The 15,901-nt window shown below is 44.6% G+C and overlaps 1 protein-coding gene across 7 annotated transcripts in view; it reads right to left on the reverse strand.

Moving 5' to 3' along the window:
* HERC2 (HECT and RLD domain containing E3 ubiquitin protein ligase 2) overlaps window positions 1–15,644 on the reverse strand; it is a 135,740-nt gene extending 120,096 nt beyond the window's left edge. For 3 of the 7 annotated variants that reach the window (XM_026447194.2, XM_026447191.2, XM_026447192.2), the window contains exons 1-2: window positions 15,372–15,644; window positions 14,657–14,758 (exon numbers count right to left, since the gene is read on the reverse strand). In XM_026447194.2, the coding sequence (XP_026302979.1) occupies window positions 14,657–14,678 (22 nt within the window). In that variant the 5' untranslated portion in view covers window positions 14,679–14,758; window positions 15,372–15,644. Of the gene's footprint in view, window positions 1–14,656; window positions 14,759–15,331 lie in introns of all 7 variants that reach the window. The other 4 variants (XM_026447195.2, XM_026447189.2, XM_026447193.2 and 1 more) reach the window with 3 other exon arrangements.
* Between the last annotated feature and the right edge of the window lie 257 nt (window positions 15,645–15,901).

The following is a 15,901-nucleotide window of genomic DNA, read 5'->3' on the forward strand; positions in this document are numbered from 1 at the left end:
TGTTGATTTTGTATACTGGAACTGTACTGAATTTATCAGCTCTAATCATTTTCTTGTGGAGTCTTTAGGTTTTTCCAAATATAAGATCATATCATCTGCAAACAAGGATAATTTGATTTCTTCCTTTCCAATGTGGATGCCTTTTATTTCTTTCTCTTGTCTCATTGCTCTAGTAAGAACTTCCAGTACTATGTTGCATAACGGTGGCCACATTGAGCATCCTTGTCATGTTCCAGATCTTGGAGGAAAGGCTTTCAGTTTTTCACCATTCAGTATGATACTAGTTGTGGGTCTATCATATACGGCTTTTATTATGTTGAGGTATGTTTCTTCCATAACCAGTTTTAACAGATTTTTATCATGAAAGGATGCTGAATTTTATCAAATGCTTTTTCAGCATCAATTGAAATAATCACATGGTTTTTATCCTTCTGTTGATACGAGGTATCACATCAATTGATTTGCATATGTTGAACCATCCTTGTATCCCAGGGATAAACCCCACTTGGTCACAATGAATGATCTTTCTAATGTATTGCTGAATTTGGTTTGTTAGTATTTTGTTGAGGATTTTGCATCAATATTCATCAGAGACACTGGCCTGTGATTTTCTTTCTTTGATGTGTCTTTGTCTGCTTTTAGTATCAAGTTTCGAATTTTTAATGACTTATTTAGTGGCCTAACTTATGATCTATCTTTGCAGATGATCCATGTGCTAAAGAGAACAATGTACATTCTGCAGCCATCAGATGAAATGTTCTAGAAATATCTATTAAATCCATCTGGTCTATAGGGCAGATTAAGTTTGATGTTTCTTCGTTAATTTTGTCTGGAGGATCTGTCCAATGCTGAAAGCGGAGTGTTAAAGCCTCCATCTATTAATGTATTAAGCCCTCTCTCTCTCTTTAGCTCTAATATTTATGTATCCGGGTGCTCTAGTGTTGAGTGCATATATACATATATTTACAAGAGTTATAGCCACTTGCTGAAATGGCTCCTTTATCATTATATAATGACTTTTTTGGTCTCCTTTTATAGTTTCTGTCTTGAAATCTATTTGGTCTGATATAACTACTATGCTGTTTTTTTTATTTCCATTTGCCTCTCCCTTTTCCCATCCCCCTGCACCATCCTGAGGAGATGGTCTCCAATTTGAAGAAGCAAGCAGCCAGTGAACTGCCTGTGGGGAGGGGCAGCCTCCAAGAGCCCAGGGCTTCAGTTCCACAACCATGATGGACCCACTTCTACCAATGAGGACCTAGGCTCCAGATGACAGCATGCCCTAGCCGACACCTTGACTACAGCCTTGTGACACCCGAAGTAGAGGATGGAACTAAGCTATGGCCAGACACCTGACCCAGACAAACTGTGAGAGTATAAATGCACGCTGTTACAAGCTGCCAAATTTGTGGTTGATAACTTTTCTGTAACGACAGAAACCAAGCCAGCATTCTTCAGTTTTTGTCGAAGGAACAGCTTTCTCTGAGCACTCTTATTTTTTCTGTTCACATCACTAACAGGATAACTGCCATAAACATACTTGGAACCAAAACATATGACTTTTGGTAAAAATATCAGCTGGTGGGGGAGAGAGAAACTCCTTCCTAAAAAGTGAGCCCTGGCCAGGTAGAGTGACTCACATCTCTAATCCCAGCACCTTGGAAAACTGAGGCAAGAGAATCACTTGCGCCCAGGCGTTCAAAACCAATCTAGGCAACATAGCAAGACCCTGTCTCTACAAAAAAATTTAAAAATTAGCAGAAGGCTGGCCATGGTGGCTCACACCTGTAATTCCAGCACTTGGGAGGCCAAGGCAGGTGAATTGTTTGAGCTCAGGAGTACAAGACCAGTCTGGGCAACATGGCACAATGCCATCTCTACCAAAAATACAAAAAATTAGCCAGGGGTGGTGGTGTGCCTGTACTCCCAGCTACTTGGAGGCTGAGGTGGGAGAACTGCTTGAGACCAGGAGGTAGAGGCTGCAGTGAATTGAGATCACTCCACTATACTCCAGCCTGGGCAACAGAGCAAGACCCTGTCCAAAAAAAAATTAAATTAAATTAAAATTTAAAAAATTAAAATAATATAAAAAATAAAATTAAAAAGTGAAGCAAGAGCATTCAGAGCCCCTGAAGTTTAACGAGTGAATGGAAAGGTTTGACTCTTCTACTCATTCAGTCAGAGGAGGGCAGTGAAGATATGCACTGGGGTTCAGTCCAATCCCTACCACAGTGCACGTAAGAGGCTAATGGTGGCCAGAACTCACAGCCCCGTGTGGGCTGTGCTCCAGGAGTTACAGACTATCTTCAGGCACTCAAGGGAATATGACATTTGACCTGTGTCTTAAAGTAATAACTCAGAAAACAGAAACAGAGAAGATGAATTAAGAAGCTATCACTGGCCGGGCGCAGTGGCTCATGCCTGTAATCCCAGCACTTTGGGAGGCCGAAGCAGGTGGATCACGAGGTCAGGAGATTAAGACCATCCTGGCTAACATGGTGAAACCCTGTCTGTACTAAAAATACAAAAAATTAGCCAGGTGTGGTGGCGCACGCCTATAGGCCCAGCTACTTGGGGAGCTGAGGCAAGGGAATTGCTTGAAGCCGGGAGGCAGACGTTGCAGTGAGCAGAGATCACACCACTGCACTCCAGCGTGGGTGACAGAGAGGGACTGTATCTCGGGGAAAAAAAAAAAAGGCTATTACCAAGGGTCTAAAAAAGAAAGGATGAGAGTCGAAGTCAAGACAGGGAAAGTATAGTCTTTAAGATTATTTCAGGCAGGGCACGATGGCTCACACCTGTAATCCCAGCACTTTGGGAGGCCAAGATGGGCAAACTGCTTGAGCCCAGAAGTTTGAGCCAGAGCAACATGGTGAAACCCAGTCTCTACAAAAAATACAAAAATTAACCAGGCGTGGTGGTATGCACCTGTAGTCCCACTACTCAGGAGACTGAGGTAGGAGGATCACCTGAGCCTGAGGAGCTGAAGGCTGCAGTGAGCCATGATGGTGCCTGGGCAACTGAGAGTGAGACCCCGACTTAAAAAAAAAAGGAAATTATTTCAAATCACAAAAGTTGAATCAAATGTGAAAAGGAAAATAAGGGAGGGAACAGAAGAGGATTTAGAATTAGTCCATTTTAACCACTAAGATTTGCACTAACTACTGAACATAAGCATGGAGCTCCTCCCCATTCCACCAACCCTCAGTAAATACAGATCCACATCTCAGCAGAGTGAGCAGGGCTAGAGACTCAAATCTGGGAGTAGTCAGCAAATGGACTGTAGATGATGTCCTGGAGAAGATGCCAACACCCAAGCAGAGAGGGTGGACCACTGGCCAGCCCTGAAAGCACTCTGAGATTGCCCCACACTGGCTGGGCTCCACACATCAGTGTTCTGCGGTACAGCCTAGATTGAGAAACATTAGTGCTACAGAGGTACCATTTAAAAAAAAAAAAAAAGCCAAAAGATGAAACATTTAAAGACTAAGCCAAGGAGGAAGCCCGGTTTACATGGAAACAAGAATAATTACCACAGCCTTTCAATTATTACCTGGGTAGCATTGGGAAGGAAGAGGATAGGACAGACCTTGTCCTTGTGAGTGACAAGGAATTCTTTTCTGGAAGGTGGAGACTGGACTCCTGGAGGGACACGCACTGTAGGAGCCTCCTAGGAACTGATGATCCAAATGAATGGTAAGCACTATTCAAAAAACAACTTGGGCACCTTCAAGGTGGAACATCACCAAGGCAATTAAAGCAAGCCTCACTGGAGGAGGTCTCCAAAGAGTCAGACTGTGGACAAGCAAAAGTGAAGCCCAGGAGAAGAGCTCTCCAGATCACAGACAGTACAGGATCCTGACTGAGGAAGCAGCAGCCTGGGAACAACTGGAAGACAGCTGTGGCACTGGTAAGAACAGGGACCATCGGCAGGGCGTGGTGGCTCACGCTGTAATCCCAGAGCTTTGGGAGGCCAAGGCAGAAGAACTGCTTGAGGCCAAGAGTTCAAGATCAGCCTGGGCAACGTGGTAAAACCGTGTCTCTATAAAAATGTAAAAATTAGCCAAGTGCATGGCACGCACCTGTAATCCCAGCTACTCAGGAGGCTGCAGCAGGAGGGTTACCTGCGCCCAGGAGTTTGAGGTTACAGTGAGCTCTGATCATACCACAGCACTCCAACCTGGGTGACAGAGACCCTATTCATTAAAAAAAGAAAAGAAAAACAGAATGGGGCTTTCAACTTGTACAGTGAGAGCATTTATTTCTACAATTGTCTCCGATTAGCTTTTTATTAGTAGTTGACTTACCTAAACATGCCCAGTAGGTTTTCAACTTTTGACATTTTTGATTCAGATCCCAGATGCTTCTAATTAGGTTATTTGGGCTGAGAACTCTTTTCTAATTTGATCTCACATTCCTATCTTACACCTCTGAAATGACATGGCAAGTAAAGGCACTTTCATCGTCAAAAGACCGCAGCAAAAGAGGCAGTAACAGGCTCACTTTTTGTAAGTTAGTAAACAGAAGCTCAGAGGTTCAATTACTTGACCAAAGGCCACACAACATTGAGGCTGTGAGAGGTGGGATTTAGGAAGAGGCCCAACTCCAAGGCTTATTTGCTTCCCACCAACACCATAACACACACCCACACCTGCCGCACGGCAGCCAGGGCAAGCCTTCACGCTCCCATATGTAGGCCACCAGTACTTTAATACCAATCAGAACTAGGCAAGCAAACCGTTAAGGCATTTTTTTTTTTTTTGAGATGGAGTCTTGCTCTGTCGCCCAGGCTGGAGTGCAGTGGCACGATCTCGGCTCACTGCAAGCTCCGCCTCCTGGGTTCATGCCATTCTCCTGCCTCAGCCTCCCGAGTAGCTGGGACTACAGGCACCCGCCACCACGCCTGGCTAATTTTTTGTATTTTTAGTAGAGATGGGGCTTCACCGTGTTAGCCAGGATGGTCTCAATCTCCCGACCTCATGATCCACCCACCTCAGCCTCCCAAAGTGCTGGGATTACAGGCATGAACCACCGCGCCCGGCCTGTTAAGGCATTTATTAAAATGACTATAGTCAGGCAATAAAATCCAAAACAGAATAATATAACAAATGAATATCTGATTAACATATAGGTTGGAAAATGTTTCTTTTTCACGTCCTTACAATCTGACAGAGAAGTAATCTGTTCAAATATTTGCAGATGAGTAAAGGTATACGGCTTTTTTTCTTAAACCTACAGAAAAATACTAAACCCCTACTGAACGTAGGACAACATATGGAAAAATGTTAAGAACAGGTTCCTAGAACAATTGAAAATGTCAGATAGGAACATTAAGTACGTCGATTTGAAGATATCCTAGAAGCAGCAAGGGAGTGAGGTCTTCCTAAAGCCTAAGACCCACGAGAGGAAGAAAGAGGCCCAGAGAACCTAAGCAAGCAAGGATGAGACAGAGAAGCAAAGCAGAGCTTCTGAGAGACTCCCAGGGCCCTCATACAGGAGAAAGAGGCCTGGCAGACTCCATGCTCTGAGCTGGAACCTCAAAGGACCACACACCAGAAATACACGTGAGTGAGAAGTAGACCAGTCTTCACAGAAACCAGCCCAGTTTCGCATTCTCTCAATTTCCACTGGGCCTGCAGTGACCTAGGATTGCCTAGAACATCCTCTCTAGAGGAAGATATTGTTACCCAGAGCCTCGATTTATTGCTACAATATTGCACATACAATATCTGGAACTCAAGCAAAAATAATAATGACAAAGATACAGGCCGGGCGCGGTGGCTCAAGCCTGTAATCCCAGCACTTTGGGAGGCCGAGACAGGCGGATCACAAGGTCAGGAGATCGAGACCATCCTGGCTAACACGGTGAAACCCCATCTCTACTGAAAAAAATACAGAAATCTAGCCGGGCGAGGTGGCGGGCGCCTGTAGTCCCAGCTACTCAGGAGCCTGAGGCAGGAGAATGGCGGGAACCCGGGAGGCGGAGCTTGCAGTGAGCTGAGATCCGGCCAATGCACTCCAGCCTGGGCCACAGAGCGAGACTCCATCTCAAAAAAAAAAAAAAAGAATCATATGTCAACCAAGTGCGGCGGCTCACACCTGTAATCCCAGACTTTGGGAGGCCAAGGCAGGGGGGTGGGGGTTGGATCATGAGGTCAGGAGTTCAAGACCAGCCGGGCCAACGTGGGGAAACCCCATCTCTACTAAAAATACAAAAAAAAAAAAAATTAGCCAGGCATGGTGATGCATGCCTGTAATCCCAGCTACTCCAGAGTCTGAGGCAGGAGAATTGCTCAAACCTGGGAGGTGGAGGTTGCAGTGAGCCAAGATCGCACCACTGCACTCCAGCCTGGGCAACAGAGCAAGAATCCCTCTCAGGAAAAAAAAGAAAAAATCATATGTCAACACATGAAAATTATATGACATTCAAATTCTGATATCAACAAAATTTTCCTGGAATATTGCCACACACACGTTTGGTGGCTGCTCTCGCATGACAGTGGCCAAGGTGAGTTGTTGTAAAAGAGCACGTACAGCCCATGTAAACATTGACCATCTGGTGCTTTATGGAAAAAATGTGCTGACCCCTATGTTAGTGCCACCTCTTCTCAATGAGCTGCAAATACAACCAATTGTTCAGTCAGCACATTCACTAGGCCTATGTGGCTTTTGCAGAAGGTTTGCAAGAAGAAATTGCACCATAAAATAGTACAAGGAGGAAAGGAAAAGGGAGGAATGAAACCACTGAGTTCCCTCCTCTCTCCTTGTAAAGTGGTGAATGTTCACACCACGGGGAGTTCACACCCACACGCACCGCACCCTCCAGGCTGTGTCACTGGCTCCTTGGTAGGCAGTCAGGAAGCCATAATCCAGCTCTCTTGTGTGACATCATAGCGGGGATTGGAGTCGAAGGGCAGCCCACAGGCATGAGTCAACCAAGAGGGACACAGAGAGGCAGCTAAGGAATCTATGGGGTCGGACAAGGTTTATAAATACACTTTTAAAAGAACTACCTTTAATACGGTCAAGCAATTAAAAGACCCTATTAACAGCCGGGCACGGTTCACGCCTGTAATCACAGCAGTTTGGGAGGCCGAGGCAGGCGGATCACGAGGTCAGGAGTTCAAGACCAGCCTGGCCAATCTGGTGAAACCCCATCTCTACTAAAAATACAAAAATTAGCTGGGTGTGATGGCAGGCACCTGTAGTCCCAGCTACTTGGGAGGCTGAGGCAGGAGAATCACTTGAACCCAGGAGGTGAAGGCTGCAGTGAGCCAAGATCGTGCCACTGTACTCCAGCCTGGGCAACAGAGCAAGACTCCATCTCAGAAACAAAAAGATCATATTAACAATTTCAACACAGAAGTTGAAACTAGAAAAAAGTACCTAAAGTGGCAGTTAAAGAAACTGTCACACACTTCAAACTAAACATTTTAAAGGGATGTGTTTACTGTAATTATACCTCAATAAAGTTGGTATTTTTAAAAAATGGAAATTCTGGAATATAAAAATACAATAGTAAAATTTAAAACTCAATGGATTTGATTAAAAACAGACTGGGAAGGCCTGTGCTTCCTTCGCCTATAAAGGATTAATTCTGTAGAAATTACTTTCTTGCTATAATCAACTAGAAAACCGGACAGAATATACCGAAAAGGTGTTACCAAAAACTGGACAACAGACAGCCCAGAGCTGGGATCCCTGAGAGAAGGGAAACACTGCCCAGAAGCAGCTTCCAGGCTGCAGCACAGGAAAGCGGAACCCAAACAGAGCCCAAAGATCTTGCTGAGTTCAGGTGACAGATCAGCTATACTTAGGCCAAAGGACAAGACGACAGCAAGCTCTAGAGATGAGTGGAGGGGCCCCTTGAGTGTCTATCTGAGTACTACTCTGGGCATAGGTTAAGAAAACTACGCAATACTGGGGAAAGAAGCACTAGAAAGTAATAAGCAGCATCGCCATGATGCACACAGTCTGGGAAAAGCCTGTGTTTCCACAAACAAGGACAGAAAGACCTTCTCATACACCAAGCATCAGGCAGAGTCCTGAGAAGAGTATTGCCTTAGCAGTATGGATAAATGAGCCCAAGAGTAAAGGCTGTGTCAATCAGCCCTAACAAACTTTAGAATCAAGCTTTGAAAAGATCAAACTGACCCCATGTAACTTACATGTATGGCAGAACAAAACTAAGGCTCTTTAAAAAAATAAAACAAAATCCTGCATAGAACATAAAAGTTATGTCTAGCATTCAATCAAAAATTAGCAGGCATGCAACCATGCCCCTATAACTAGGGCAATCAATCAATAGAAGTGACAGAATCAATCAACAGAGACGGATCTAGAAGTGACCAGAGATTACAGAATTCACAGACAAGGACATTAAAAGTTCTTTTACAGAAATGCTCCCTATGCTAATAGAAGGAAAGCATGAATTTGATACGGAGTGAAACAGAAGATATAAAAAGGAGTCAAATGGAATCTCCAGAAATGAAAATAGAAAAGTGGAAATTGTGATGGATGAGTTAACAGATGAAACACTGCATAACAGTTACAACCATAATCTACAATGTCTAAGCATATCAATCAACAGAGAGATACGCTACGCCCTCTCCCTTAACACTCATGTAGTCTAAGTTTAACAAATAACTGCTTCATGCCCACCATCAGTTGCAGGTTCATCTACAGCCACCCAGTTATCCAAAGATCTTTCTCTACTCCATTCCTAAGGAAGGGCTCATAAGATCAATACTTCCTAAGTTACAGCTCATTGAAAAGTTTATGGGTTTTTCATCTGAAAAGTCGGTTTTGCTGGAACAAAAAATGCTTGATTCACATTTTCTTTTCTTGAGTGCCTTAAACAGGTTACTCAATTTCTTCTTCATAAAGAATTGTCATCTGCTGGGCTCAGTGGCTCACTGCCGTAATCCCAGAACTTTGGGAGGCCAAGGCGGGTGGATTGCCTGAGCTCAGGAGTTCAAAACCAGCCTGGGCAACATGGTGAAACCCCGTCTCTACTAAAAATGTAAAATATTAGCTAGGTGTGGTGGTGCACGCCTGTAATTCTAGCCACTTGAGAGGCTGAGGCACAAGAATGGCTTGAACCTGGGAGGTGGAGGTTGCAGTGAGCTGAGACAGTGCCACTGTACTCCAACCTGGGCAACAGAGACTCTGTCTCAAAAAAAAAAAAAAAAAAAGGAATTGTCATCAAAGTCCCATGGCTAAACCCCTTTTTTTTTTTTTTTTTGTTTTCTGTAACTAGTATTATTAGTTTTTTGCAAGAACCAAAGTTATTCTTTAAAACAACAGGCCAGGCACAGTGGCTCACACATGTAATCACAGCACTTTGCAGGAGGATCTCTTGAATGCAGGAGTTCTACCAACCTGGACGACAAACCAAGACCCTGTCTCTACAAAAAACTTTTTTTTGCTGCATAATGCTCTCAATTAACCTGACAAAATGTCATATACAGGGTTACCACATCTTTTTTATCATTGAATTTTGAAAACAAAAATTGTTCTATTGAGGCATCTGTATTTGGATATTACAGGTAAACAGCACCCTTATAGTCTAGTCCAAAAAACATAATGAAGATACCTATATTTACAAATTCTTCTATTTCTACCTGTCATCTATCAACTGTATTATGAACCTGAAAGCCTGAGAATAGAATTTATCAAGATATTCATGTTTATACTTTTTTTATCTACTGTTTTTTTTTTTAATGAGACGGATTCTCACGCTGTAGCCAGGCTGGAGTATAGTGGCGCGATCTTAGCTTACTACAACCTCCTCCTCCCGGGTTCAAGCGATTCTCCTGCCTCAGCTTCCTGAGTAGCTGGGACTACAGGCACGTGCCACCACGCCCAGCTAATTTTTATATTTTTAGTAGAGATGGGGTTTCACCATGTTGGCCACGATGGTCTCATCTCCTGACCTCGTGACCCACCCGCCTCGGCCTCCCAAAGTGCTGGGATTACAGACTGAGCCACCACACCTGGCCATCTGCTGATATTTCTAAGCATGAAGTGACAATTTTTTTTCTTTTTTTGAGACAGTCTTGCTGTGTTGGCCAGGCTAGAGTGCAGTGGTGTGATCCTGGCTCACTGCAACCTCCACCTCCTGGGTTCAAGCAGTTCTCCTGCCTGCCTCAACCTCCCAAGTAGCTGGGATTACAAAGGTGCACCACCACGCCTGGCTGTTTTGTATTTTTAGCAGAGACAAGGTTTCATCATGTGAGCCAGTCTGGTTTCAAACTCCTGACCTCAAGTGATCCGCCCGCCTTGGCCTCCCAAAGTACTGGGATTACAGGCGTGAGCCATCACATCCGGCCAATGTGACGATATTTATATTCAGTAAGTTTAACTCTAAAAGCTTACATTTATGCTTAGTCATTTTTGATTAGATGAAGAGACAAATAAATGGTCCCAGTTTAGCTACTGATATACTCAACAAACCTTGATGGACCTGAGGGCATTATGCTGAGTAAAGAAAATCATTTCTGAAGGTCATATGTCATATAATAATCTCACAATAACAAAATTATAGAGATGGAGAACAGATTAGTAGTTGTCAGGAGTTAGAGATGGTGGCAGAAGAGAGGCAGGGGAGAGATCTCCGTGGTGATGACACAGTTCTGCACAGTAATTATGGTAGTAGGTATATTTGTAGACACGTGATAGAATGGCACAGAACTATGCACACGCATTGTACCAATTTCAATTTCTGGGTTTTTATACTGTATTATAGTTACGTAAGATGTAACCACTGGGGCAGTATGCGTAAATATACAACGACCTCTCCACTTTCTTTACAACTTCCTGAGAGTCTATTATTAATTCAAAATAAAAAGCTTTAAAAAAATTGCTTCATGCATATCTAATTTCCTGTGCCACTTAAAAATGAACCCAAAAATAGAAACTGTAGGAAATTCATCTGAGTGCAGCTTATGCAAGAAGGGGCAGGATAACTCCATTCTGGACCTATGCTCAAAGACATGCCCCTTTACCTTACAACAAAACTGGCAAACGGGCATGTGTTTTAAGAATAAAAAGCTTTTGGCCGGGCGCGGTGGCTCAAGCCTGTAATCCCAGCACTTTGGGAGGCTGAGACAGGCAGATCACGAGGTCAGGAGATCGAGATCATCCTGGCGAACACGGTGAAACCCCATCTCTACTAAAAAATACAAAAAACTAGCCGGGTGAGGTGGCGGGCACCTGTAGTCCCAGCCACTCGGGAGGCTGAGGCAGGAGAATGGCATGAACCTGGGAGGCGGAGCTTGCAGTGAGCTGAGATCCGACCACTGCACTCCAGCCTGGGCGACGGAGCGAGACTCTGTCTGAAAAAAAAACAAAAAAAGAATAAAAAGCTTTTAAGGTATCATGTACTGTTTTTTATGGTTCCTTTGCTTAAATGACTTTTTGGTTTGCTAAAAAACTACCAATCACATCAGATTAAAAGTACTCTTACTGTAAAAATAAAAAGTGATGTGACTAACACCTCTTAGCTCTGTAATGTATTACTCTTCACGAGAGCAGTGAAGGAAAACATGGTGATTCAATAACTCCAAATAACAAGCAGAAAAGAGTGTTGAACAGGCTGGGTGTGGTGGCTCACACCTGTAATCCCAGCACTTTGGGAGGCCGAAGCGGGCAGATCACGAGGTCAGGAGATCGAGACCATCCTGGCTAACATGGTGAAACCCCGTCTCTACTAAAACTACACAAAATGAGGTGAGCGTAGTGGCAGGCGCCTGTAGTCCCAGCTACTCGGGAGGCTGAGGAGGGAGAATGGCGGGAACCCAGGAGGGAGAGCTTGCAGTAAGCCAAATGGCACCACTGCACTCCAGCCTGGGTGACAGAGTGAGACTCCGTCTCAAAAAAAAAAAAAAAAAAAGTGTGTTGAGTGTTGAACAATTAAATTGTTTATATGTAATAACCAAATATATATGCTTGGCATAAAATGAGCCCCGTGTGAGAGGTTGCTGGATGGAGAGTCCTAGGCCTGACGCATCCAAATAATGTCTATGATCAAGAAGTCAATGATAAGTGCTCTCTGTAACACATGAGCATTAAAAGTTTTCATACTCCAAAAACTCTTCCTTTCTAAGTTACTAAAACTTTCAAGGGCATTTCAAACAAAATTAGCTGTGGAAAACAGATCTGTTAACTCCTATGGCTAAGAAATACCTTCCTACCCCACGTATTATTAACTACCAAGGTGTCAATTCCATTTCCAATACAAAAGTCTCAAGTAGTGGAGCGCTTTCCACTCCAGCTGGGAGAGCCATCCTCAACAAGATAAGGGTAAAACCTGTGACCACAAGGCTTCCGTCTGCAATTCCTGTCTGCAGGGAAGCTCCCCAAAGAGGGAAACCATGTCTTATTCCTTAGGGTAAAACAACAGCATTCATTTCTTGCATTTAACAAGCAATGCTGCAGGAACATAAAACAAAGGTTAGCAATCACTTTTTTCATGCTACTTAGACCTGTAACACATTTTTCCTCTGTTGCACACTATCCAAAACCTAGTCATTTCCCTTACTCCTAGAAGGAATTCAGACGACTTTCTGGCCAGGTGCTGTGGCTCACGCCTGTAATTCCAGCAATTTGGGAGGCCGAGGCAGGCAGATCACTTTGAGGTCAGGAGACCAGCCAGGCCAACATGGTGAAACCCCGTCTCTACTAAAAATACAAAAATTAGTTGCGCATGCATGGTAGCACACACTTGTAATCCCAGCTACTTGGGAGGCTGAGGTGGGAGAATCACTTGAACTCAGAGGTGGAAGTTGCAGTGAGCCAAGAGTGCGCCAGTGCACACCAGCCTGGGCAACAGAGTAAGACTGTATCTCAAAAAAAAAAAAAAAAAAAAAAAAAGACTTTCTAATCATATTGGAAATGTGTAACAAGGGCCAGGTACTGTGTATTACACTTAATAAATCAAAACAACAGGCCCTCTAAGACATAAATGGTGCTTCACTGTATATTTATCTGCCTAACCCATCATAGGAACTCAATTCAGTATTAAACTGGTTTTAGATCAAGACACTAGAACTCATGTTTAGCAGTTATTAAATTACAATTACTAAGAAAAAAACTTCATTAGGTATTTACCTCAAAAAGTTTCTCAAAATACATAAACACTAATATAAAAACAATTATTAAAACAAGTTTGCCTGAATCTCAGGATTTCAGAAACATGAAAGTACTCATCTCTCACCTCTCCCACCCACTTAAAATGACAAAAACAGACCATTACAGCTAAATCAAAGGAAATGTTTAAAGAGAAACAAACCCAAAGAGTACACCAATTCTTGACCCAATTCTCTGTGCTCTGTCTTACGTAACATTACACTATGAGTAACAATCCCATCATCCACAACAGATTTCTTTTTTTCTTTTTTTTTTTGAAACGGTTTGTTCTCATTTCATTGCTCAGGCTGGAGTGCAATGGCAAAATCCCGACTCACTGCAACCTCCGCCACTCAGGTTCAAGCGACTCTCCTGCCTCAGCCTCCCAAGTAGCTGGGATTACAGGCGTACACCACCACGCCTGGCTAATTTTGTACTTTTCGTAGAGACAGGGTTTCACCATGTTGGTCAGGCTGGTCTCCAAGTCCTGACCTCAGGGGATCCACCCACCTCGGCCTCCCAACGTGCTGGGATAACAGGCCTGAGCCACCGCACTCGGCCCCACAACACAGTTCTAAACACTGGACTCTCATATCTACAAACACTCAATACGTGTTTAAAAAGAAAAAGAAAAATTAGGAAGGGGCAATAATACTTTAGTGTATCTATCATCAACTACTGCTTAACAGCATACACGACTTTTGATGAACAGTCATGTACTATGTAACACTGTGTTATAAAAGGCAGATTACTTAATACTTAAAAATGGTTAACCTTAGGGAGGAGGAAAATACACTGACACACAGAAAATATTTCAAACACTTCTTTTTGCTGTTGATAAGGAGTTCCAAAAGTAGTTTTTCCAAGCCATTTCCAAATAAAAGTAGCTTGGGGGTAAACAATTGTCTACTGAAATAGTACTGTTATTATTTATTTAATAATGTCCTGACAAGCTTCAATTATCTCATTAAATCAAAAAATTAATATCTGCGGCCAATGTTGTTTCCTCATATTCTTGATGTGAAAATCTGAGCACTCCTCTTAATAAGGAGTTACAAATACAAAACAAACAGCTCAACTGAACTGACTCTTATCTCTCCAGAAACACAAACACAAGACCTCATAAAATGGGTTTCTACAGGCCATAATTACTGCAACTTACTTCTCCAATTTTCCCCTCTATAGTTAACTAAACAGCTCAAAAACTATCAGTAACAACAGTCACCATCATATGGTTAGGAGTGTGACATTTCTTAACCACTACTAATAAATAGGAAAAAAATTTTGCCTATTAAGAGATCTCAAGTTTCCTGCACTTGCAAGAAACTAATTAAAAGGCAGTCGTGCACAATCTACAAAAAGAGACATGAAGACTGTTACACTTTAAGTTACAGGAAACAAACCTGCTTCTCCAATTCAGCAAGATACAACTGACTTCCCTCTACATACCCTAAAAAAAAAAGCCTTAGACGAGAAATTTAAACATGGAAGCAGAAACACACCAAGAAAAAGACACGTCAAACCCCACCTGTATATCTGTTTTCAACCATTTGGAGTCAAGGCGAGCCTGGGCAGCCAAACAGAAAGAGTCAGAGGGCATCTTTTCTCCAGCTTCCTCCAGTTCTCAGGCCTGCAAGTAAACATACATGTTGAAGACCTAACGCTTTTTAACAGTTTACAAAGACATTCCCGAAAGGTTTAATGCAGGAAAAAAAAAAAGAGAGAGAGAAAACAGAAAGGGCGAAGAGAAGAGCTGGGGGAGGGGAGTGAAGGGGAGAGAGGGAAAGAGGGAAGACATGGAGGGGAGGGAGGTGGGGAAGGGAAAGCCTCCTTCCAAGGTAGGCAGGGTGTGCCGAGTTTCTGCACTACGCTGGCGAGACCTTGAGAATGGACGGTCACAGGAGGCCAAGTCACAATGTCATCCCCCTGCCCTCAAATCCAAAAGGTACACACACACGACAGGAAGCCCATCGTTTTAAAGACAAATGACAGCAGCATGAATCTGCCGCTTTACCCCACAGCAGGGCGCGTGCGTGAAACAAACAGCTCGAAAAGATCGCCTGCAGAAAAACCCACAGCCACCACCACTTAGAGATGGAGAGGCCCGAGGCTGCGCCGCGGGCGGTCCGCGCAGGCCCCGGTGCAGCCGCCGCGCCCACGCCCGCCTCCCGGGCTCTGCCGTCCGCCAGCCCCGTGCCCGCACCGCCTCCGCCGCCGGTCGCCCCGGTGCCCCAGGCCAAGACCTGACGCGCAGGGCCCGGTCGCCTCGCCCCGCCGGCGTGCGGACGCAGCCTCCCAGGAGCCGCTGGCTCAGCCGGCGCCCGCGATCCCGGCGCCTCTTGCGGCCCGAGGGGCGGGCCGACGCGGGACTGCGTACGGCCAATCGCAACGAGGCTGCTCCGCGGGCGCAGCCAATGGGGAAGAGGAGCCCTTCGCGTCTCCTCCCGACTCTCCCGCTTCCTGCAATCCCGCTTATCTTCCTACTTGGAGCGCCCAGGCTGCGGCCAGGGCCAACCGCGGGCGCCGGAAGGCGGGATTTCCGCCGGACGCATGCCTGCCCGCACTACCACGGGAGACTTCCTGGCCCCCGAGTGCTCTTAATCTCGCGGCGGCGGGTGGTCGCGCTCACACTAACTGGAGCTGTCCAGGGCGCTGGTCGAGTGGCGAGACCAGCTCTCCTGGAGCTGAGAACGGCTCTTCGTGCAGTCGGCTCTCTCTGAAGAGCTTCCTCCTCTATGTTCAACTGAATGCAGCAAAAGTCTTGGGCAGATTA

This window comes from Piliocolobus tephrosceles, chromosome 6 (assembly GCF_002776525.5).
Source record: "Piliocolobus tephrosceles isolate RC106 chromosome 6, ASM277652v3, whole genome shotgun sequence".
In the NCBI taxonomy this organism is placed as follows: domain Eukaryota; kingdom Metazoa; phylum Chordata; class Mammalia; order Primates; family Cercopithecidae; genus Piliocolobus; species Piliocolobus tephrosceles.